General features: G+C 39.2%; 1 protein-coding gene across 6 annotated transcripts in view; it reads left to right on the forward strand.

Moving 5' to 3' along the window:
- Positions 1–26456, forward strand: part of LOC149532657 (DNA (cytosine-5)-methyltransferase CMT3-like) — a 323016-nt gene that overhangs the window by 140260 nt on the left and 156300 nt on the right. For 5 of the 6 annotated variants that reach the window (XM_089807362.1, XM_089807358.1, XM_089807360.1 and 2 more), the window contains exons 10-13: positions 23870–23928; positions 24048–24114; positions 24246–24488; positions 24760–24846. The exons of the other annotated variant lie outside the window; for it this stretch is intronic. In XM_089807362.1, the coding sequence (XP_089663488.1) occupies positions 23870–23928; positions 24048–24114; positions 24246–24488; positions 24760–24846 (456 nt within the window). The remainder of the gene's footprint in view (positions 1–23869; positions 23929–24047; positions 24115–24245; positions 24489–24759; positions 24847–26456) is intronic. 6 annotated transcript variants of the gene reach the window in all.

Below are 26456 nucleotides of genomic sequence, written 5' to 3' on the forward strand. Positions count from 1 at the left end.
AAGGGTGTCAGTTTACCAATTCCTCCTATGCTAATGACAAACGGAAATGTTGTAAATTGCTAGAACAAGATGGATGCTGATACAATTGATGAAGCTTCACCAGACAATATTTATAATTGCAAACAAAGATGGTGCATGGATTCACTAGATCTAAGTAAATAATACAAAGATGAAATAGGGTGAGGATTGAATCCCACTGAAACTGGAATAGCCAAGTAGGGAAGATCTTCCACTTTCAAAATGGTGAACAACAGAGAATCCCTACTAGAATTCGTAGTGTAAAGAAAACATAATCCAAATCGCATACCTACTACTACCTACATGTTGTGCTTAGTACCCTTCGGAGGAACTCTCGAGGGTTTACAAAGATAGCCAACAACAACACCTACAGAAACAATTAAAATAAAAATGGGTCCGAGATATATTAAATCAATCAGCCCATAAACAATGTTCGGATTATTTATTCATTTTATGATGGGAACATTACACGAGTAAATCGCTATCAAGATTTGGTGTGCTACTCTGATGTAAATATTAACACATCTAGATTCACCAAGATCCCAAAGAAGCCAATTATTAAACACATCGATGCTGTGATCCAAAGCCTTCATGACATCATGCTCATCAATCTCTTATGAAATCTCATAAGTTAGGTAGATCTTTCTTTTCCATGAGGAATCCCTTCAAGTGAAGAGTTTTCGATCATGCATGCCTCATGACCAACCAAAGAGTGAATTCCATGATAAACAATTCGATCCAAGCCATCACTTAGCTACCTCAATGCATCATCCAAACTATGACTTAGTGCCATGATTCGATCTCAATTACCCAATTGACTAGCAAGACCATTACCTCTGATACCATTGTGATGTTTTGTAGGCCTTCCCATCCATACAGTAATGCACAATAAACATTGAAGGTGGAAATGGCAATTAAATCCCCCAATTATGTATTTGCACTATGTTGCTTAATCTCCCTACCTACGTATAGATTGTTGTATAGTGGTTAGTCTCAATACGGTGATACTTACTACTTTAGATCGTATGGTAGATTGCATTGCCAATTTATTTTTGATAGTCTTATAGTTCCCCCAAGTCTGTCGAGTACAATCTCCCAACCAAACTGACACATGATGGATAGGTTGTTGAATGGTCACAGGATAGTCATTCAGTTTGACCAGCTACTTGTGTCTATTTGCCTTATAGTAGCCTCAACGTTGGTGGTATATGGATTAAGGGGTTGCATGAACTCAATATCTTGCTCTCACCAATCCTCCTTTTTGTAACTATCTTTATGGATAAATACAAGCATTATGGGTGAATTCGGAGAACATTGAATTATGCAAAATGACACAATTTGATGCCAAAATGAAGACAAGGAGGATAGTTACAAAAACACTAGCGACACAATATAATGTCAGCTTCAATAATGATAGCACTTCAGATCACAAAATCTCAAACTATGAGTAGAGAAGAATAGGGTGGGGAGTTACTCCCACCGATACTTCTAGTATCAATTAGGGAGAGGGTCTTTCACCTCTGAAATGGCATACAATAGAGCAATTGGAATTTGCAATAGCAAATAAATATCAAAGTTTACAAACCTACAATAATGACTAAATTGGCTTATATATGGCTCTAAGAAACTTCACAAAGGATTGTGATATTGCTATCAGGATTTAACTCTGTGATTTTGAGCCAAACTCATTGACCCATGTTTCATGAGTAGTGATTCAACATGAATCCATCTCTCATGAGAATAAATGGAACACTTAGCACTCATTGGATCTAGGTGATGCTCACAGGGGTGAAGCACCGGGACTTCCTGGGAGGTCACCCATCCCAGTACCTGTGAGCATCACCTAGATCCAATGAGTGCTTAAGTGTTCCATTTATTCTCATGAGAGATGGATTCATGTTGAATCACTATTCATGAAACATTGGTCAATGAGTTTGGCTCAAAATTACACAGTTAAATCTTGATAGCGATATCACAATTTGACTTGCCGTGGAAATTATCTCCTACTTGATAAGTAGGAGATAATTTCCACAGCTAGTCAAATTGTGATATGAATATCAGGATTTAACTGTGTGATTTTTGAGTCAAACTCGATGACCCATGTTTCATGAGTAGTGATTCAACTTATCAATTCACAAAGGATTACAAATATGCCAACATGGCCAAGTTACTATGACCTAATAAATTAAAAATGGGCCCAAGAGATATTATTAATAATTTCAAGGCCATACATATACAATCTGAATTGAACTATTATAATATCATTTTGCCCCTCTTTATTTTATGACTAGATTAGTAAATTAAAGAAGCCCCTTTATTTCAATTTTGGGAAAACTGATTTAATTAATATAATTGTAATGATCCAATGTCTCTCTGGTTTCAAAACGTGGGTTTCCACAGGAGATTGCCTAAATAAGGATGTACGGTGCACAGGAGGGCCAGAAGATTGGCCGTACGGCTTATTGCACAATAGAAGGGAGATGGCGTATGGTGTGAGATTTACTGGCCGTACAGAGGGCTAGCCGTACGGTATAATCCAACAACAAAGTTTGTACGGGAATAGGAAGAGACAGTATGGTATATGGATATCTCGGTACGGTGGAAGATGAGGTGTTTCACAATGTTGCACAGGAGTCCATATGGTGGCAACTGGTAGTCTGTATGGTGGCAGTTGTTAGGACGTATAGTAGACTGTCTGGAGGTGCTGTATGGGTATGTTTGGAAGAGGAGTGTATGGAGGTGATGCCTTAAAGGCTGTACAGCCGTATGGTGATACAATGAAAATGGGAAGCCATACAAGAAGACGGTACAGTGGAACAAGGAGAGTAGTACGGTTAATGAAAGTTGCACAGGTAGAGAGAGAATATGAAATGAAGATGGAATTTGCAGACAATAGAATGGAAAGTGAAGTGCAAGGAAAACACAGAACGTTTTGGTGAAATACCTTATTCATTCAATCACAAGACAATCAATTTGCAAATGATAGAGCTTTGATTTGCCAGACTGAATTGAGAAGTATACAGACGGAATAGGGTGAGGGTTGAATCCCACCGAAACCGCATGGGCCAAATAGGGAAGATCTTTCACTTTTTAAAATGGCGAACAATTCCAAAGTCCAACAAGAATCCGCAGTACAAAGAAATATAATCCAAAGCATACCTAAAACTTCTTACAAGCCGTGCTTAAATGCCCATCGGAAAACCATTCCGAGGGTGTACAAAGATAGCTGATGGCGACACAAACTTCAACACAAAAATAAAAAATGGGACCAAGATAAATTAAATCAATCGACCCATTACAAAGATTAATTAAATACACTTATTTTATGACGAGAACATTACAGTCCTCTCATCCCAAAATTTGCTTGTCCTCAAGCAATTACAGTGCTAGGTGCTAGAGAATGTGCTCGCCTTCCCATGTTGCGTCATCCAACGGAAGGTGTTGCCAACATACCACATATTCCTTCATAGTGGAGTTTCGTAGGGTCTTTTTATGTACTTTGAGGATCTCAGCAGGTTCTAGAATGAGTTTTCCTTCTTCATTGAGTGGCGAAAGGTTGGTAGCAACTGTGATGTTTTCCCTATGGCTTTCTTTAGACAGGAAACATGAAAGACATTATGAATGCAGCTTCCCTCTAGAAGTTCCAGTTCATACACTACCTCACCAATTCAATGGACCACACGATAGGGACCATAAAATCGTGGCTTTAATTTCTCCTTCCCTATTCCTTTTAATGAAAACTGTCAGTATGGCTGGAGCTGAAGATATACCAGATCCCCTACTTCAAAACTCCTCTCTTTCTGGCGTCTATCGGCATACGTCTTCTATTTATTTTGTGCTTGCTGTAGGTTTTCTTTCAAACAACTCAGTATATCCTACCCCTCCTGAAGCCAGTCCCTCGCCCTTGGAGCACGACTATCACCTTGAACTATGTTGATGAAGGAGAGGGGTTCATAGTCGTATAGAGCCTTGAATGGCGTCATCCTAATAGACAAGTGATACATGAAATTGTATCAATATTCCCCCATATGGATCCATTTTACCCATGCTCGTTGTTGTGCCAAGATGTAGTTCCGAAGGTAGCCTTCGAGCCATTTGTTCACAATCTTAGTTTGTTCGTTCGTTTACGGGTGGTAACTTGTGCTTGGTGATAATTTTATCCTTGCCATTTGAAACAATTCTGTCCAGAAGATACTAACGAATTGTCCATCTCGATCACTGACGATGTTTTTGGGGCAACCTGTGTAGGCAAAAGATTTCTCTAAAAAACAAATTGGCAACTTGAGCAGCTTGAAGGTCTAAGGGAATGGCGAAAAAATGTGCATACTTTGTCAACTTGTCAACCACCACGAAGATACAATCCTTTTTGATCACCTTGGGAAGACCTATTATGAAGTCCATTGATATACTTTCCCACTTATGTTTGGGAATCGGCAAAGGCTGTAGCAGCTCGATAGGCAAAGTGTGTTCGGACTTCTATTGGTAGACTATACATTCTCTTACATATTGCAACATGTCCCTTTTTAGTCCCGTCCATGAAAACCTCTCTCGAAGACTTTTGTAAGTTTAAAGGAAACCAAGGCATCTAGCTCGAGGTGAGTTGTGTACTTCCTTCAAGATCTTTTGCTTCAGTTTGGACTCTGGCACCAAGTATATCTGGTCTTTATAGTATATGATATCATCCACCACTTGGTACCGATCATCGTGGGTGTGGCCATCAATTATTTTACAGACAGTTGTATTCTTGGAATATTCCACTAACAGTTGTGTCTTCCAGTTAGCTGAAATCTGGAATAGTGTGTAGATGGTGGGTTTTCTGGACAAGGCATCTGCAACAAAATTGTTCTTTCCTTTTACATATTCAATGTCAAAATCAAAAAACTGAACTTTGCTTACCCATTTTTGTTTCCGTTCGTTCAAGTCTCGTTGCTCCAGGAAATATCTCAAACTATTGTGATCCGTACGGACAACAAACTTGGCACCTACCAGATACTGTTGGAACTTGGCTGGTGCATGCACTATGGCCAACATCTCTTTGTCATAGATGGAATACAAGCATTCTACTAGTGTAAGATTTCTACCCTCATAAGCAATGGGGTGTCTGTCTTGCATTAGTACTTCTCCAATGCCTACCCCGAACGTGTCGCACTCCAAAATGAACGGCCGAGTGAAGTCAGGTAGAGCAAGTATGGGACGAGTGCTCAAGGCCCTTTTTAGCTTTTCAAAGGTGAGTTGTGCCTCTTCGTTCCACTGGGATGACCCCTTCTTCGTCAGATCTGTTAAAGGTGTGCTGAACTAAGAGAATCTTTTAACAAACCTCTTGTAGTAACTGCACAGTCCGAAGAATCCTCGTAGGTCCATGAGTGATTTTGGAGAACGCCAGTCAAGAATAGCCTGAATCTTTTCCTGATGCACTTGAACCCCATATTTACTGACAACATGCCCCAAGTACAATATCTCTATCATCCCAAACTCACATTTGGACTGCTTAGCGAATAGGGATTGTTCCTCCATGATACCCAAAACTTCATTCAGATGCTTCAGATGCTCCTCCCATGTCCGGCTATAAATAAGGTCATCAAAGAATACCAATAAATACTTATGCAATTGTTTGTTGAAGATGCAGTTCATGTATGATTGAAATGCAGCAGGTGCATTGGTCAATTTGAACAGCATGACCAGGAACTCATAATGTCCGTAGTGGCAGTGGAAAGCCGTTTTCTTCACATCTTCTTCTCTTATTCGGATCTGATGGTATCCGGAAGAAAGATCTATTTTTGAAAAATAGACCCCTCCATGCAGTTCATCGAATAGCTCATCTATCCTTGGAATGGGATACCTATTCTTTATTGTTTTCTTATTTAATGTGCGGTAGTTCACACACATGCGCATCGTCCCATCCTTTTTGACCAACACTACAGATGATGCGAATCGGCTGGAACGAGGACGGATCCATCCTTTCTCTAGCAATTCTTGAATCATCCTTTCGATCTCATCTTTGAATTTCTTGGGGTGGTGATACAGTGTGGTTATGATCAGCTTTGCCCCTGATTCAAACTCGATAGTGTGTTCAAACCCTCGGTGCGATGGTATGCTAGGAGGAATATCCATGAAACCCTTCTCATGTCTACTTAAAATATCTTGGAGCTCATCATCTTGTGGAGGTATTCTTTTCCCTTTTATAGGTTTCGCCGAGATGAAACAATGCGCAACTCACACAATGTCATCGTGCCGAAAGATTGCCTCCATCCAATGCGCAAAAACTTCCTTTGGACCTTCATTCGCCATTCCTATGAGGACGACCTTCTTTCCATCAACGAGAAGTCCATTCTTTTGAAACTCTGGGTGTATTCATCAAGGGTCTTCATCTTCTATATGCCAAGAATAACTTCCATGTTTGCCAAGTCCACTATGAAGAAGTCCTCAATTACTGTGTGTTTCGCCATTGTGATGCTCAGTTGAGGAATAAGGTGCGTGCAAGGCAGGAAAGTCTCTCCAGCTACCTTAACCTGAAAGCCTACGTGCGCCTCCGTAGGGAGACTTCTTTGTCTTACCAAGGATGAGCTGATGAAATTTAGAGTCGTGCTGCCATCCAACATCACCGTAACCCTTTGTCCTTGCAGGGTATCCCTTACACGAAAAATTGTGCACCTTGGGCTGCTAGCCAATGTAATGGCTCCTTCGGGCTATTCCAGAGCAGCAATTCTCTCTGTACTATTTAGACTAATGTTGGTGTCATGGTAGGGTTGGTTATCTTTGGCCGACATTTCTTCTTGTTCGTGTTCATCCTCATCATCGGATACGACCTCAATGTAGTGAATCTTCCCTTTCCTGAGGCATCGGTGGCCAGGCTCCCATGGTCCCTTATAATTGAAACACAATTTCTTCCTTCAGAGTTCCTGTTTGGTAGCTTCATCCAATGACGGCTTCTTGGGCGGAGGTTTGTCCTTCGGAAACGTCAGTGGTTTTGGATGTGTGACTTCGAGAGGATGAGGATGATGCCGATGACAATGCCATACTTCATGCCTTACTAATTGCTTTCGACAGGGTAGACGGATTGAATCCCTTCACCCAACCTTTCAGTGGTTTTGCCAGTCCATCCATGAAGAGCATGACCTGCCTTCTTTTAGAAATGTTTGTGACCAAAATAGTAAGTTTTTGAAATTCCGCAATGAACTGATCTACCGATCCAGTTTCCCTTAGTTGCGCCAAATCTTTCAAATCGAGCTCGGGATCTTTCCTGTCAAATCATTATATCAATCTCTCCATGAATTCTGCATGTCTTTATTTGATCATGGCCTCATGTGATAGTGCTGTGGTGCCACCATTCGTGCGCAACTCCCTCCAAGTGCAACGCAGCAAATTTGATTGCTTCTTCTTCTGGCATAGGATTCAACTGGAAGTAGGTATCGGCTTTCATCATCCACGCTTACACTGATATAGAACCTAATCTGTCAAATGGAGACAGATTCTGTCATGTCCCCATTTTGGAGGCAATTTGATTTAATTAATTTAATTAATTAAGTTGTCCAAAATAATAAATATTTTATGAGGATGACTAATTAATTATTTTAATTAAATAAATAAGTGATATTAAGTTAATTATTTATAAAGTTATCAAATAAATAAATATTAAAAGGTAACTTTATATTTAATTAATTTAATAAAGTGACTTGAATTATAAAATATTTTTTATAAAGTCACTAATAGATAAAATAAAATAATGTTCTAGAAGTTTCTAGAGAAAGTGGAGAAAAAGAATAAATAGGCACCTTGGGCTTCATTCTAATCATCCAGATTTGTTGTTGTTGATGTTGATGTTTGTTGATGTGCATTGTGGAGCCTAGGGTTTCTGCAATAGTCACAACTGGCCATTGAGAACGAAAACTCTCAATTGGTACGCAATTTTGAGGGTGTGAAATATCACTTGAATTATTGCAACTGGGAGGAAGATACTTCAATCTTCTATTTGTGCTACATTGAGAAAAAATATTTGTGGCCATTGAGAACGAAAACTCTCAATTGGTACGCGATTTTGAGGGTGTGAAATATCACTTGAATTATTGCAGCTGGGAGGAAGATACTTCAGTCTTCTATTTGTGCTACATTGAGAAAAAATATTTGAGTACAAAAAGCAGGCCGAAAAAGTAGTTCGAAAAAGCAGGCCGAAAAAGCAGTTCGAAAAAGCAGGCCAAAAAAGCAGTTCGGAAAAAAAGGCCGAAAAAGCAGTCCGAAAAAAGCAGGCCGAAAAAGAAAAACATAAAAAAAAGCAAGCCGAAAAAGCAGGTTCGGAAAAACAATCCAACCGAAAAAAAAAGCAATCTGAAAAAGCAAATTCAAAAAAGCAAAGAAAATTATTACAGCCATCTACAATCAGGGGCGGCAGCTAGAGAGGCATGACTTGGGCACTTGAGGAGATTATTTTCTGTTCAGTGGTATTGCAATACATCTATTCTCTAAAGCGACTTCATATGCCAGGTCTGATGTGTATTTTCATAGTTGCCTTTCACTATAGAGTGCTATTGTAATTGTCATTTCGTATCAGACCTATCATTCATTAATAGATATATCATTCATTTTTACATTCCTCACAATGGTATCAGCAATCCATGGCTTTAGTTGTATTTAATCATGCATGTGATTAGCGTAATACTGTAGGGGAGTATTGAAGTTAGATATTTAGTGTTGCATTAGTTTTCATTGGCAGTTGTAGGTGCATATTACTTTACCAGCAATCATCATATTTTGATATCTTTGTAAATGCCAAGAGTCTTGGCTAACTTAGTATGAATATTGTATTGGATACTCATTCTCAATCACAGAGATACAATTGCTGGTCATTAATAGTTGTCTTTGAGCATTAATATATCATTTTTTATCAGCCAGTTAGCTTGCATACCAACTGTTTGTTAAAATACCAGTTGGTTGTAGGTGATCATTTTCATGATTAGAACTCATATATACATTCACTATTGCCAAAATTAGTTGCACATTTATGTTAGGTCATTGTTTAGACAATTTGGAGTATTTTGTAAGCATTCTCTTTGAGGCAAATCCAAACAAGAATCACTGCAGCAATTTGAAAAGTTATATCAGTCAGAGGACCTTTGCTTGCAAAGTGTTTGACGAAATGTCAAACCACTGAACTATAAAGATTTTTTGTGTTTGAAGAAGTTATAACCTATTGGGGTTATTACAGTGGTATCAGAGCTATTGACCTGCCATCCTATTGGGTAGATTGGACATTGAATCAGTTAGTTAATCATGTTTACTTCAAGTACCCACAAGCAGTGGGACAAGGATATGAAGAAGCTTAAACAAAATTTGAAAAGGTTGGATGAAAATCAGAAAAGGATGAATGAATTGATGGTTTCCATGTTTAAGAGGACTACATCACAGAACAAAGAGAAAGAGGAACAAGAGGTCTCTACAAGTGAGGTATCTAGAAACCTCTACAAGGAGTTTGCAGCAGTTGGTGACCAACATATAGCCGAATCTAGGGAGGACAAAAATCAGACTAGCTTGGAGGAAGATGTTGGGCACACAATACTTCAGGAGGTAGTGGGAAAGGATATTACGCAGATTGATAGTAACGGTCAACTTGATACTCAAGTTGAGACAGTTGTATACAGGTTGCCAAAGGGTGACGTCTCAGGTACTCAGGATGGTTTGGTTCCAACAGGCAGTGACTACAGCGTAGTGGGGTCAGATGATGATTATGAGGATGTTGTTGTGCATGATGGTGAGATACCTGGTAGAGATGAGTAGACATTGAGCATTCATGACTTTGTTGAGAGAGAGTACCAGGCATAGTTAGATGCTTCATCACATGAGGTTGAGATTTGTAGTACTTCACATGATTTGTCCAGCCAGTTGAAGGTGGGCGAAGACAGTATTGTGACTTCATTATCTCATCATGATAGGATGCGTGATATGATAGAGGATCACATCCGGATGATTTAGTTACAGGGCAGACATAAGGGAGTTCAGGCAAAGTCTTCTTGTGTTGACTTACAGGTGATTAGGGAAGGAATGGGAATGATGAAGTTGAGATATTTACATCTTCTATCAGATCGTGACCATCTTCTTAGCCTTGTCGGAGACTATTCAGATGCCTTGAGGAGAAAGGAGGAGGAAGTTGACAGGCTTTCTCGCGAGCTTGAGGACATTCGAGCTTCTTTGGTGAATACTCCATTGGCATTACAGGACTAGGAGAGACATGAGGATAAGCATGGCATGGAGTTGAGTTTAGTTTCATCTTGCACTCCTGATACTCAGCTTTTTGTGGCACATAAATCATATGTGGTCATTGATAATGTTGTGAGTTCATCTTGCATTCACATCCAGGATACAGGGACAATGTCAGACAGCTATGTGGAGTTAGTTGGTTTTGGTCATATTACTCAGCTAAGGAGTTTGCATGAGTTACCGGCTGATTCTAGTTTACGAATATGGACTCGAGATTATTTCATTGGCATTTGGGATTCAGTTGACTGGAGATCTTTAACACTTTTTGGTAGCAGTGATTGTTTGGGTGCTGTCATGGATTTGATTAGCAGATTGCACGGTGTTGTCTTTTCTTGTGCCAGCAGCTTGTTCGATGTTGGTATTAGTTTTTATACACCGGTGATGGGCTTTGTTCATATATCCAGTCGATCATTCTTGCTAGAATGTGTTGATGATCTTTCATATTTGGCAGTGTGTACAGATGAGTCCCATGATCATACTGGCATTGATGACATCTAGGAGGATGCAGTGGGCAGTTTTGAAGACTTAGTTTCCTTGGCAGTTTCTTTTGGTACAGAGGAGTTGGACAACAGTGCTACAGATTTTGATACTCCATATGTTGACATGAGCTTTGGAGTTGATTCGCAGGATATGGATGGTAATACTCTAGAGACCAGTAACTTTGAGGATACTCCTTTAGACAGTGCGTCAGAGGAGGTTGGTAGGAGACAGTCTAGCCAGTGCCATCATGTGTCTAGTCAGTTGAGAGTTAGTGAACGAGACATTACTATCGCTTGCCAGCATTTCGATGCTGCTCGTCAATTGTTAGCAGTTTATGGATGGGGTTCTCCTACTAGTGATGAGCAGGGAGGCAGTTATCTTTCCTTGACAGAGTTCCACTCTTTATGGGAGGCTATCCGGATTCTGAGATAGAATTATATGCAGTTGGTAGCCGACAGAGATTATCTTATGGAGTGGGGGAGTACAGCATACGATGCATTATTGGCCAAGGAAGATAAGGTGAGTAAGCTTACTCAGCAGCTCGAGGTGACTTCTGAGATTCTTGAGAGTACACAGTTGGCTTTCGAGGAGTCACAATTTCATTTGGCTAAGGTGACCGTGGAGTTAGAGTGACTACAGTCTTTACTTGATTCTATACAGTCACAAGCTGTGGTGTCTGGTGATCCGAGGATGTCCATGGTCAAGATTGTCAAAGACAGTGGAGATGGGGATGCATCCATCCTTGATACTAACATTGGCATATCGGGTTCGTTCCCACTAGAGTCAGGATCAGTTGAGTTGGTGCTGCAGCAGATTGCTGTGGTATGCCTAACATGGTGGTGGCCTCTAGTATTGATGGCACGGAGACTAGAGATGTTGTATCGAAGATCATGTGTGATGTTGGTGAGCCGGAAGTTGGCATGGTTCCTGCTAGTAATACTACTCCCTTGGCGATGTCTTCGAAGGTAATAGTCAGTTCCAACTTGGTTTGTGATCGATTGCAATTAGTTACATCTGGATTGCATTCTGAGCCACTGACTGAGATTGGCGCATTCTATCGGCATTATACTGTGAGGTATGCTCATCAATTTACCTTTGATGACCATGTTGATGAGATGATGATACAGAGATGTACTTTGGCTCCTAGTGCTTGTCATCAGTTTTGGGACAGTTTGATGCCTCGGGATGAGAGTTGTGATGGGCATGACATGGCGATAGGTTCTGCGGTTGACAGCTTGATAATACATGACTTAGAGCAAGAGTTTGGGAGCGATGCTTCAGTAGTTGTTGTTATTGATTCTACTCCTTTGGTTATGACATCTCCTGACTTAGCTGGTGATCAGTCACAGTGGGTTGTATCACTTGCTCATGGTGAGCTGTTGACTGAGGTTGGTTCTTTTTATCAGCATTATACTGTAGGGTATGTACATCAGTTAGCATTTGATCCTTGTGTTGAGGAGTTGATAGTAGGCAGATTTGGTTTGGGTTCCATTCCTTGCTGTTTATCTTGTGATGTCTTTTCGCCATCAGCGGTGCATGGGAGTTATGGATATGAGATAGTGGCTGGTGATCTGCAGAGTTGTGTTGACTGCAAGAGTTGTACAGTGTGTGGATTCTCCATACTTGGTACAGTTTCATTCGGGAGTGTTCACCATTGTTGCAGAGTTGGATTGTACATTCCGTATAGGCCAGTGGGATGCATTGATGGAATTTACTGTGTTGGCAGTTTGATTTGTCCACTTTACTTGGGTTCTGATGTTCTAGGAGTTTGTGTCTCGTGGGTTTCTGACTGTGGCAGTTGTGATTTTGGAGTTTGGTTGAGCTGTATTTGTCAGTTTGATTATGGATTCCTCTTGGTTATATTGCAGAGGATATTACAGGAGCCTGTGTTAATTGATAGTAGTATAGTTTATGAGTACATTTGGGATCCAAGCGGATTGATTGGTTCATTGTTCAGCCATTGCTTGGGGACAAGCAATTTTAGGAAGGGTGGACTGTCATGTCCCCATTTTGGAGGCAATTTGATTTAATTAATTTAATTAATTAAGTTGTCCAAAATAATGAATATTTTATGAGGATGACTAATTAATTATTTTAATTAAATAAATAAGTGATATTGAGTTAATTATTTATAAAGTTATCAAATAAATAAATATTAAAAGGTAACTTTATATTTAATTAATTTAATAAAGTGACTTGAATTATAAAATGTTTTTTATAAAGTCACTAATAGATAAAATAAAATAATGTTCTAGAAGTTTCTGGAGAAAGTGGAGAAAAAGAATAAATAGGCACCTCGAGCTTCATTTTAATCATCCAGATTTGTTGTTGTTGATGTTGATGTTTGTTGATGTGCATTGTGGAGCCTAGGGTTTCTGCAATAGTCACAACTGGCCATTGAGAACGAAAACTCTCAATTGGTACGCAATTTTGAGGGTGTGAAATATCACTTGAATTATTGCAGCTGGGAGGAAGATACTTCAGTCTTCTATTTGTGCTACATTGAGAAAAAATATTTGTGGCCATTGAGAACGAAAACTCTCAATTGGTACGCGATTTTGAGGGTGTGAAATATCACTTGAATTATTGCAGCTGGGAGGAAGATACTTCAGTCTTCTATTTGTGCTACATTGAGAAAAAATATTTGAGTACAAAAAGCAGGCCGAAAAAGTAGTTCGAAAAAGCAGGCCGAAAAAGCAGTTCGAAAAAAAGAGGCCGAAAAAGCAGAACCGAAAAAAAAGCAAGCCGAAAAAGCAAGTCCGGAAAAGCAATCCAATCGAAAAAAAGCAATCCGAAAAAGCAAATTCGAAAAAGCAAAAAAAATTATTACAGCCATCTACAATCAGGGGCGGCAGCTAGAGAGGCACGACTTGGGCACTTGAGGAGGTTATTTTCTGTTCAGTGGTATTGCAATACATCTATTCTCTAAGGCAACTTCATATGCCAGGTCTGATGTGTATTTTCATAGTTGCCTTTCACTATAGAGTGCTGTTGTAATTGTCATTTCGTATCAGACCTATCATTCATTAAGAGATATATCATTCATTTTTACATTCCTCACAATGGTATCAGCAATCCATGGCTTTAGTTGTATTTAATCATGCATGTGATTAGCGTACTGCTGTAGGGGAGTACTGGAGTTAGATATTTAGTGTTGCATTAGTTTTCATTGGCAATTGTAGGTGCATATTACTTTACCAGCAATCATTATATTTTGATATCTTTGTAAATGCCAAGAGTCTTGGCTAACTTAGCATGAATATTGTATTGGATACTCATTCTCAATCAAGGAGATACAATTGCTGGTCATTAATAGTTGTCTTTGAGCATTAATATATCATTTTTTATCAGCCAGTTAGCTTGCATACCAACTGTTTGTTAAAATACCAGTTGGCTATAGGTGATCATTTTCATGATTAGAACTCATATATACATTCACTATTGCCAAAATTAGTTGCATATTTATGTTAGGTCATTGTTGAGACAATTTGGAGTCTTTTGTAAGCATTCTCTTTGAGGCAAATCCAAATAAAAATCACTGCAGCAATCTGGAAAGTTATATCAGTCAGAGGACCCTTGCTTGCAAAGTGTTTGACGAAATGTCAAACCACTGAACTATAAAGATTTTTTGTGTTTGAAGAAGTTATAACCTATTGGGGTTATTATAGATTCACCTTACTCAACTTTCTCCTGAGATCATCATTAAAGTATCCTCTGTTTCTGTCTCCCGAATATCTCATTCTCAGATCTGGGTAATCTTTGTATGATATATCTTCTTCAAGGTTTGTATTCTTCCACTCTTCTCTCACCTCTTCAAAGGTTGGTTGTCTCCCTTCGTGTTGTGTCTCCATCTGTGGTGGAAAAATTGGCATGGAAGGTCGAGAGCGAGCTGGCTGAGGGTTTGATTTACCCGTCACCGAGTCTGCACTGTGACCATTTTGTTCTCCAGATATTTTGTTCTCTGCCAACTTCTTTAGAGTTTCTTCCATAAGTTGTTGGGTATCAGTGATCTGTGTCTGATTCCTGGCAAGTTCCCTCAAAAGAGCCACAAGTTTGGCAGCAATTGGTTCTCGTTCATCCGCCATTCTATTAACAAAATGTGTCCTTTTCCGGCTATAAACTCTCAATCACTATCCACAGGCTGGCAAAATCGAAGTGCTTTGATACCACTGTAATGATCCAATGTCTTTCTAGTTTCAAAATGTGGGTTTCCATAGGAGATTGCCTGAATAAGGATGTATGGTGCACAGGAGGGCCAAAAGAATGGCTATACAACTTATTGCACAGTATAAGGGAGATAGCGTACAGTGTGAGATTTATTGGCCATACAGAGGGCTAGTCGTACGGTACAATCCAACAGCAAAGTCTATATGGGAATGGGAAGAGACAGTACATTATATGGATATCTTTGTATGGTGGAAGATGAGGTGTTTCACAACATTGTGCAGGAGTCTGTACGGTGGCAACTAGTAGTCCATATAGTGACTACTGGAGTCTGTATGGTGGTAATGGTTAGGACGTATGGTAGACTATCTGGAGGTGCCGTACGGGTATGTTTGGAAGAGGAGTGTATGGAGGTGATGCCTTAAAGGCCGTATTGCTGTATTGTGATACAATGAAAATGGGAAGCCATACAAGAAGACCGTATGGTGGAACAAGGAGAGCAGTACGGTTAATGAAATTTACACAGGTAGAGAGAGAATACAGAATGAAGATGAAATTTGCAAACAATAGAATGGAAAGTGAAGTGCAAAGAAAACACAAAACATTTTGGTGAAATACCTTATTCATTCAATCACAAGAGAATCAATTTGGAAATGATAGAGCTTCGATTTGCCAAACTAAACCGAGAAGCATACAGACGGAATAGGGTGAGGGTTGAATCCCACCGAAACCACATGGGCCAAATAGGGAAGATCTTTCACTTCTCAAATGGCGAACAATTTTGAACTCCAACAGGAATCCGTAGTACAGAGAAATATAATCCAAAGCATACCTAAGACTTCCTACAAGCTGTGCTTAAATACCCGTCGGGAAACCATTACGAGGGTGTACAAAGATAGCCGACGACGACACAAACTTCGACACAAAAATAAAAAATGGGAACCGAGATAAATTAAATCAATCGGCCCGTTACAAAGTTTAATTAAATACACTTATTTTATGATGGGAACATTACCGTAATTAAGTGACTTTATTAAAATTGGGGACATTACATAGAGAAAATTCTCTCTGTATCAAGTCAGACTTTGAACTCTTCCCATTAGTCACTACTAGTATGTAGTGTTCCAATTTCGGGGAAGATCTCTCTGTTTCCAAGTAACTGGAAGGCGTGGTACGGTGAGGAAATGAGGACTGTACAGTGTTTACAAGTAGTCTAGTTGTATGGTATCCAAAGTACGGTAGGTAGCCGTACGGCAAGGGAAGGAGGCTGTAAGGAGAAGATGAAGGGTGTACGGGTCAAATGAAAGGTGGTGTATGGTGTGAAGGGAAGTATGATGTATGGTGTGAATTGGAGGATATCCTAAGGGCCGTACAGTGGTAAAACAAAGCAGACAAAGCACTCAATTTTGTAAGCTGTATGATGAGGGATAGTTTGGCATGTGGGGGGAAACCAAAATGGCTGTATGGTGGGGGTTGGTGAAAGGTGTGTGGTGGAGTGGAGGCTATATAGGCAAATTAAAGGGTTGTATGGGAGTGCCTTGATATTGCACATGAAGTGTTTGAGCCACAATAGAAAACTCGAATATGAATAATCCCTTCAATAGATGCCAAAGTTGATGCTCTGATTTTCCAGATCTAAGAGAATTAATGCATGCAACAACAGAATAGGGTGAGGGTTGAATCCCATTAAAACTGCACGAGCCAAATAGGGAAGGTCTTCCACTTCTGAAATGGCAAATCACAAAAAACTCTAGCAGGAATTTGCAGTATAGAGAAATATAATCCAAAAGCATATCTACAAACTTCCTTCAAGCCGTGATTAAATACCTATCGAGAATCCCTTCCGAGGGTGTACAAAGATAGCCGATGGTGACACAAACTACAAAGACAAAAAATTTTAAAATGGGTCTAAGATACATTAAATCAATTGGCCCGTTACAAATATTTAATCTATTATTTATTTTATAACAGGAACATTACAGTCCTCCCATCCTAAAGTTTTCTTATCCTCAAGCAAATACAATGCAAGGTGCTGGAGAATGTGCTCGCCTTCCCACATTGTGTCGTCCAACGATAGGTGTCGCCAGCATACCAAGTATTCCTTTGCAGTGCGGTTCTGTAGGGTCTTTTCACGTACTTCGAGGATCTCAGTAGGTTCTAAAATGAGCTTTCCTTCTTCATTGAGTGGCGGAAGGTCAATAGCAACTGTGTCATTTTGCCCTATGGCTTTCTTCAGACAAGAAACATGGAAGACATTATGAATGTGACTCCCCTCTGAAAGATCCAATTCGTACGCGACTTTACCAGTGAGACGGACCACACGATAAGGGCCATAAAATTGTGGCTTCAATTTTTCCTTTCCTATTCCCTTTAATGAAGATTGTCGGTATAGTTGGAGCCAAAGATAGACCAGATCCACCACTTTGAAACTCCTCTTTATCCTGTTTGTTGGTGTACATCTTCTATTGATTTTGTGCCCGTCGTAGGTTTTCTTTTAAGCACCTCAGTATGTACTGTCCCTCCTGAAGCCAGTCCCTCGCCCTTGGAGCGCGACTATCACCCAAAACTATGTCGATGAAGGAGAGGGGTTCGTACCTGTACAGAGCTTTAAAGGGTGCCATCCCGATAGACATGTGATACGTGGTATTGTAGCAATATTCCCCTAAATGGATCCATTTTACCCATGCTTGTTGTGCCAAAACGTAGTTCCGAAGGTAGCTTTTGAGCCATTTGTTCACAATCTCAGTTTGTCTGTCTATCTGCAGGTGGTAACTCGTACTTGGCAATAATTTTGTCCCTGCCATCCGAAATAGTTACTGTCCAAAAGATACTAACGAATCATCTATCCCGATCACTGACTATGTTTCGAGGTAACCTGTGCAAATAAAAAACTTCTGTAAAAAATAGATTGGCAACTTGTGCAGCCTGAAGATCTAAGGGGATGGCAAAGAAATGTGCATAGTTTGTCAATCTATCAACCACCACGAAGATACAATCCTTTCCGCTCACCTTGGGAAGAAATGTTATGAAATCCATTGATATACTTTCCCACTTATGTTTGGGAATTAGCAAAGCTTGTAGCAGCCCGATAGGAGGAATATGTTCAAACTTGTTCTGTTGGCAAACCGTACACTCTCTTACATAGTGCAACACGTTCCCTTTAAGTCCTTTCCATGAAAACCTCTGCCGAAGATTCCTGTAAGGTTTGAGGAAACTCGAGTGTCCAGCCAGAGGTGAGTCGTGTACTTCCTTCAAGATTTTTTGCTTCAATTTGGATTCTGGCACCAAGTATATCTGGTCTTTATAGTAGATGATGTCATCCACCACTCTGTACCGATCATTGTAAGTCTGGACATCCATTATTTCACAGGAAAATGTATTCTTGGAATATTTCACTAACAGATGTGCCTTCCAGTCAGCTGAAATCTGGTCTAGTGAGTAGATGGTGGGTTTCCTAGACAAGGCATCTACAACTACATTGTTCTTCCCTTTCACATAAATCAAAAGCTTGAACTTTGCTTACCCATTTTTGTTTCCGTTCATTCAAGTCCCGTTGCTCCAAAAAATATCTCAAATTGTTGTGATCCACACGGACGAAAAACTTGGCAGCTACCAGATACTGCCAAAACTTGATCAGAGCATGTACAATGGCCAACATTTCTTTATCGTAGATGGAATATAGGGTTTCTTCTGACATAAGCTTCCTGCTCTCATAAGCGATGGCATGTCTATCTTGCATCAGTATTGCTCCAATGCCTTCTCCGTATGTGTTGCACTCCAAAATGAACGGTTGAGTGAAATCAGGTAGTGCAAGTACAGGACAAGTGCTCATGGCCTCTTTTAGCTTATCAAAGGTGAGTTGTGCCTTTTCGTTCCACTAGAATGACCCCTTTTTTCGTCAGATCCGTTAAAGGTGTGTTGCGCTGAGCTGAGAGAATCCTTTAATGAACCTCCTGTAGTAACTGTACAGTCCGAAGAATCCTCGCAAATCTGTGAGTGATTTTGGGGGAGGCCAATCAAGGATAGCTTGAATCTTTCCCTGATGCACTTGAACTACGTATTTACTAACAACATGCCCCAAGTACAATATTTCTGTCATACCAAATTTACATTTGGACTGCTTGGCGAACAAGGATTGTTCCTCCATGATACTTAGAACTTCATTCAGATGCTTCAGGTGCTTCTCCCATGTCCTGCTATAAATAAGATCATCAAAGAATACCAATAAATACTTACGTAATTACTTGTTGAAGATGGGATTCATGCATGATTGAAATGTAGCAAGTGCATTGGTCAATCCGAACGGCATGACCAGAAACTCATAATGTTCATAGTGACAACGGAAAGCCGTTTTCTCTACATCTTCCTCCCTCATGTGGATCTGATGGTCCTCAGTCACCGTGTGATTCTCCATTGTGATACTTAGTTAAGGAACCAAGTGTATGCAAGATAGAAAAGTCCGTTCGGTGACCTTGACTTTGAAGCTTGCATGTGCCTCTGTAGGTAGACTTCTTCATTTTACCAAGGACGAGTTTATGAAATTTAGAGTATCTTTGCTATCCAACATCAGTGTAACCCATTTTCCTTGAAGGGTACCCCACACACGAAAAATTGTGCACCTCGGGCTGCCAGCCAACGTAATGGTTCCTCCACATTGTACCAAAGCGAAAATTCTCTCTGTACAGTTCAAATTGATGTTGGTGTCATTGTGGGGTTGGTTATCTTCGGCCGACATTTCTTCCTATTCATCCTCATCATTGGACACAACCTCAATGTAATGGATCTTCCCCTTTCCGAGGCATTGGTGGTCAAGCTCCCAAGGTCCTTTGCAATTGAAACCCAATTTCTTCCTTTGGAGTTCTTGTCTAGTAGCTTTATCCAACGACGACTTCTTGGGCAGAGGTTTGTCCTTCGAAAATGTCGGCAGTTTAGGATGTGAGTAACTTCAAGAGGATGATGCCGATGATGACACCATACTCCGGGCCTTATTGATTGCTTTCGACAAGGTGGCAGGATCGAAGCCCTTTACCCAACCTTTAGAGGTTCTGTTAGTCCGTCCATGAAGAGCACTACCTATCTTCTTTTAGGAATGTTCATGACCAAAACAGAGTCTCAGAAATTCTGTAATTAACTGATCGACCGATCCAATTTGTCTCAATTGTGCCAAATCTTTGAAATTGAGCTCCGGATCTTTCCCATCAATTCCTTCTATCAATCTCTCCATGAATTCCATACAAGTATTTATTTGATCATGCCCTAATGTGATGGTGTCGTGGTGCCACCATTCATGCGCAACTCCTTCCAAGTGCAGCACGGCAAATTTGATTGCTTCTTCTTCTGGCATAGGATTCAACTGGAAGTAGGTATCGGCTTTCATTACCCACACTTGCGCTGATATGGAACCGGATCAATCAAATGGAGATAGATTTACCTTACTCAACTTCCTTCTAAGATCATCGTTAAAGTATCCTCTGTTTTCACCTTTCAAATATCTCATTCTCAGATCTGTGTAGTCTTTGTAGGATATATCTTTTTCAAAGTTTGCATTTTTCCAATCTTCTCTCATCTCTTCAAAGGTTGGTTGTCTCCCTCCGTGTTGTGCTTCCATCCATGGCGAAAAAGTTGGCATGGAAGGTCGAGAGTGTGTTGGCTGAGGGTTTGATTTACCCGACACCAAGTCCGCACTGTGACCATTTTGTCCTCCAAATATTTTGTTCTCTGCCAACTTCTTGAGAGTTTCTTCCATGAGTCGCTGCGTATCAGTGATCTGTGCCTGATTCCTAGCAAGTTCCCTCGATAGTGCCAGAAGTTTAGCAGTGGTCGGTTCCTGTTTATCAACCATTCGATCAACGGAATGTGTCCTTCTCTTCCGGCTATAAACTCTCATTCACTATCCACAAGTTGGCAGGATCAAAGTGCTCTAATACCACTATAGTGTTCCAATTCTAGGGAAGATCAAATTTTCTCTATTTCCAAGTAATTGGAAGGCATGGTATGATGAGGAAATGAAGACTGTATAGTGTTTGCAAGTAGTCTAGCTCTACAGTGTCTGGAAAGTTGGCCATACGGTATCTAAAGTACGGCAGGTAGCCATATGGTTAAAGCTGTATGGTGGTAGCAGGGGAAGGAGGCCGTAGGGAGAAGATGAAGGGTGTATGGGTCAAATGAAAGGTGGCATATGGTGTGAAGGGAAGTATGTTGTGCGGTGTGGATTGGAGGATATCCTAAGGGCCGTACGGTGGGAAAACAAAGCAGACAGAACACTTGAATTTGTAAGCCGTACAATGAGGGATAGTTTGGCATGTGCGGGGGGGGGGGGGGGGGGAACCAAGCTGGCCGTACAAAGGGGTTGGTGGAAGGTGTGTGGTGGAGTGGAGGTCGTACAGGCAAATTAAAGGACCATATGGGAATGCCTTGATATTGCATAGAAAGTGTTTGAGCTACAAGGAAATGCAACACGTTCAGACAAAATACAACAATAGAAAACTCGAATATGAATAATCCCTTCAATAGATGCCAAAGCTGATGCTCCAATTTGCCAAATCTTAGTGACTTAATACATGCAACAACAGAATAGGGTGAGGGTTGAATCCCATCAAAATCGCATGAGCCAAATAGGGGTGGTCTTCCACTTCTGAAATGGTGAATTACAGAGAACTCTAGCAGGAATTCGTAGTACAGAGAAATATAATCCAAAAGCATACCTACAAACTTCCTGCAAGCCGTGCTTAAATACCCATCGGGAAACCCTTCCGAGGGTGTACAAAGATAGCCGATGGAGACACAAACTACAAAGATAAAAATTTAAAAATGGGTCCGAGATACATTAAATCAATTGGCCCATTACAAATATTTAATTTATTATTTATTTTATAATGGGAACATGACATAGTAATCGATTTTTTTTAAAAAAAGGAACATTAAATAGTACTAAAGGATTGCTCCCTTGGTTCTCTATCTCATTAGGGAGTGTTATGTTTCTTGCAATTTCGTCCTGCTCTTGCCTTGTAGGTTGTGTTTTGCCTGCCACACTAATAGGCCTCCATATCTAGCCACTTCAACTTTGACCAACTCTACTACTATTGCTTTGCGGGGGACTTAGAGATTCCTTGACAATTCTAACTATTTCATCTATCACTTTTCTCCTTGATGCACAAAGATCTTCTCAAGAAGGTTTCTTCTTCCTTCTCTGTTTCTTTCTCTTTCTTAGTATATCTCTTTCTATCCTTGTTTGGTAGAAGGGGCATTGATTATTTGAATTTTGAATAGCCAAAGCTATGGCTCCTACTTGTGTCACACTCCTCTTCCCTCCCTTTGCAGTCCTCACGCCATTGTAGTATCTGTTGCCTACGATGTCTTCTCTCTCTTGCATCACACTATTCTTGGAATTTGATCAATGTGTGAGCCAACAATTTTGGAAATCTTCGCAGAAGATCATACACAAGCATGCTCACCATGAGTTCGACACATGGCATGTTAGCTAGGACCACTCTCTCCCGAGTTTCCTGCCACATGTACTGGTCAACTGAAACTTCCCACGTCTGAACCAAATCCTTTGTCAACTTGTCTTCTTGGGTCTCTTCCCTATTGCCCTTAGTGTTGTTGTTAGCCACCAATACTTATTGATCGAATGTTCAGCCCACTATTCCATCATCCTGCCTATTTGCATTTCCTGAGACCTCTAGATTCAAACTTGGACATGGCGCAAAAATGTTTAATCCCTTAGATGGTTAGTGATTTTACATAGATTAAATAGGAAGATTCATGCTATAACATAAGGATTGTAATAATCAAAATAAATACCATACACATAATATTGGTAGAATGATAAGCTTTTATTTCATGTAATGTAGTATCAAGAACTAACATATTTTCCATGTCAAATTACATAAATAGAGCACCCAAACAGTTGGTTGATCATACCAATCGTTGGTTCCTACAACTGCCTGAGAACAAATTGTAATTACATTGCCATTACTAATCAAAGCATAAAGTATTATTCCTACTAACTAAAGTGCAGCTAACAAACCTCAGTGTCTCAGCCATATGCAAATTGACATTCGTTGGGCAGCAGGAGGACTGTCATGTGGCTAAGGGTTTGTTAAATTATTTCCTGTTCACAACATCTTTGCTGCTGTAGATATAGGCACACCATTTATTGCTTAAAATCTGTTCAATTGAATTTTTGAAAACTTGTTTGATGTTCTTTCCAGTTGTGTGTATGGCCAACCTTAATCGAACTGTTCTTGTAATCTCTTTTTAATGATTTTAATGGCCTTCTCAATTGCTTGAACTCTGATGTTATTGCTCAGTTTGGATGTCTTTTATCTTGGAGAGCACTTTGGTATAGTATATAATATGAATGGTAATATAATATTTAAGCAACCAACAAATGTGCTTTCATATCATGCTTATTTTCTACTAACACAGTCAACCCTTAAAAGAGGAGACCTGCGAAGTCGTGTGACTAGTGAATAAATTTAGATTCTGGAAATTTTCAAGGATTAACTAGCTTGTTCAATTACTATCTAATAGGCTATTAGGAATTTTTCTTAAGCATACATGTTTAAATATTCCTTAATTTGCTGAAAACTCGATTCCTAATTTGTGGTTATGGTGCATCTGCATCTACATTGGCACTAATGCTTTTGGTGACCTCGTAACCTGGATTTTGATATTGTTTGGAAGACTATTGAAACAAATATATATCAACACTAACAGATGGATGCTTTACATATATAATGAATCCAAGACATTTGTCAGCAAAGCCCAACTTGAAGAAACTTATTCTGGCCCATGAAAATCAGTGTCCACATGTCATATGAGAACATAGGTGGATGCAAAAGATAGCTAAAAAGATAACTTCCCTGAAATTGAAAAATCATTGCTTTATTTCATCCATTTCTGGGGATTGAGTTTTGTTCAGCTATTGGTGATATTTTTCATGGATTGTTTACAGGTTCATTGGAAGGGTTATGGAGAGGATGAAGATACATGGGAGCCCTATGAAAGCCTGACGTATGTATTGTTATTGGCAAATACAATATCTCATAGTTTTCAAAATATTGTCTGGTAAAGTGATAAAATTGTAAATACCATACATTATTCTCATTTTCTTTCAAAAAATATGTTTTCAGGAACTGTGAAGAATGCATAAAAGATTTTGTGACCCTGGGAATAAGAAAGAGAATACTCCCTCTCCCTGTAATAACTTGATTATGCAAGGCCTTGTTTCAGTTTACATTCCAATAATTAGTTTAAAATCCGTGATTCTTCTCTACTAGATTGGTTGGCCGATGTGTACTCCTCTACTAATCTATACAGCTGATGGACAGGGTGATGTGGATGTTATATGTGGAGGACCACCATGTCAAGGAGCAACTGGGTTAAATCGTTTTCGCAATGTGGAAGCTCCACTTGATGATCCACAGAATTACCAGATTGTTGTATTCATGGACATAGTTGATTTTTTGAGGCCACGATTTGTACTCATGGAAAATGTTGTTGATATATTGAAGTTTGCAGGAGGAACTTTAGGAAGATATGCTTTGAGCCGACTAGTAAAGATGCATTATCAGGCATGTCTCTTCAATCTTAGTGCAAGCATTTTGAATTGATTATGATTGGTTGGCTCTTTAAATTTCTTTATCTTCTTATTTGTTACATTATTTTATATTTTTATTGTAATAAGATCCCATTTTAATAAATTTGCCGAGGCAATATTTTCTGTCTGATCCTTATTATCATCTATATTGTTCACATACATTATGTAGGTTTTACTTTTATGAAATGGATGAAATTAAAATGTTAAATTAGTCATTTTTAATTGTTTATTTGCTCTTGTTGCAGGCTAGACTAGGCATGATGGTAGCCGGGTGCTATGGTATACCACAATTTCGTATGCGTGTGTTTTTATGGGGAGCTTCTCCATTAGAGGTATTAAAATATAAATATGAATGGCCCTTTAGTGAAACGGGGACAAATAAAATACTTCTCATGTTTACTAATTAAACAAACAAGTTTGGTAAATTTAATTGGATGCTAAAGCTGGGTAAAAGAAATAAGATATAGGCATATGTTAATTGAAAGAAGTATAAAGGGGCACAAGGAGAAAGGAACGTGGTTTAGTGTGTGAAATGCAAATGCTTAACTAGAGAGTAGTGAAAGAGGCAAACTTTTGATACAAGTGCTAGATTGACTAAAAATAAGATGTGGAATATTTGTGCAATTGTGGATAGTTCCACTAGGCTGTATCCTTTGCCAAAAGGGGACAACCTGATAATTGATAATTCTGCAAAATGAACAAGAGAGAAATACTAGAATGCTCACAAATCAAAGTAAACAAAATGAGATAATAGAAATAACAATGAAGATTAGAATTACAAAGCTGAAGAGTAAATTGTTAGATGCAAATTAAGAAATCTATGTCTGGCACAAAAGAAATTGGTGAAGAATACATAGGAGAGCCATAGCTGTCAAAACTCCATTCAAGCCTTTTTGTTTGAACAGATGGTAATTGTTAGCAATATAGTAAATAAAATCTAAAGATATTACTACTATGCTTGTTTGTGGATTTACCAAGAAGAATGAAATAATTGGTACTGTCAAAGAAATAAAATAGCAGTGAGGGTTTAAACAGAGTAACTCTTAAATTAAAAGCAGGGAAGATTATTGCTTCTTGAGAAGGAGAAGAGAAACAACAATGGTGGTCTCACCTATAATTTTTTGGAGAAGGAGCAATAACTTGGGTAAATCCAAATCGAAGGAACATACAAAAGATATTGTCAAAGAAGGGACAATATTTGAGGAAATCTAGGCAAGAGCCTAGAACACAATGGTAACTTGTGAGCCCCTAATTTGGGAGGTCTTGGTTTCTTGCCTACTTGATTTCAACATATAATAATAATTAATCTCAAAAAATAATAATTAATCTAGGCTTCATCCCATTACCTATCAAAACAAATAAGTATTTGAATACTGAAGGAATGTAGTAGAAAAGTCTGTCCTCATTCCAAGAAGAGCAAAAAATTAATAAATTAGAGAATCTTGTAGAAGGATTTATTGTCTCCTCAAGAAGAAAGAAACAACAATCATCAGATACTCAAAATTTAGAAATTTTGTGGGAAACTTCCAAAAGAAAATAGCGTGGGAAGAAGATCAGTAATCCGTAGATGATAGAAACTTATAAATTTCTTCCAAAGTCCTGGTGAGGAAATGAAACAGAGGAAGAATTATTTTTTTACATATAGGAATGTTGCAAATATTGTAGTTAAGAAGATCCATAGCCAAAGCAAAATCTGAGAATAAAAGGTCTAGCTTATAAGATTAGAAGAGGAGAACCCAACTAAAGAAAACTAAGGGGATTAAAAATGAACAATGAGGAGAGAAAAATGTTACAATATGAGTTTTTATATATTTATATACAATAAATGTTAGGTCACATTGGAAAGTGTAAAGGAAAAACTTCAATTATGTATGAGTTTAAAATTTTGGGGATATCTCCTTAGACATGGAGATATTTTTGCAATCATGTATTAGTGCATACT

Source organism: Cupressus sempervirens, chromosome 10 (genome assembly GCF_028749045.1).
Source record: "Cupressus sempervirens isolate cs-2001-9-10 chromosome 10, ASM2874904v1, whole genome shotgun sequence".
Taxonomy (NCBI): Eukaryota; Viridiplantae; Streptophyta; class Pinopsida; order Cupressales; family Cupressaceae; genus Cupressus; species Cupressus sempervirens.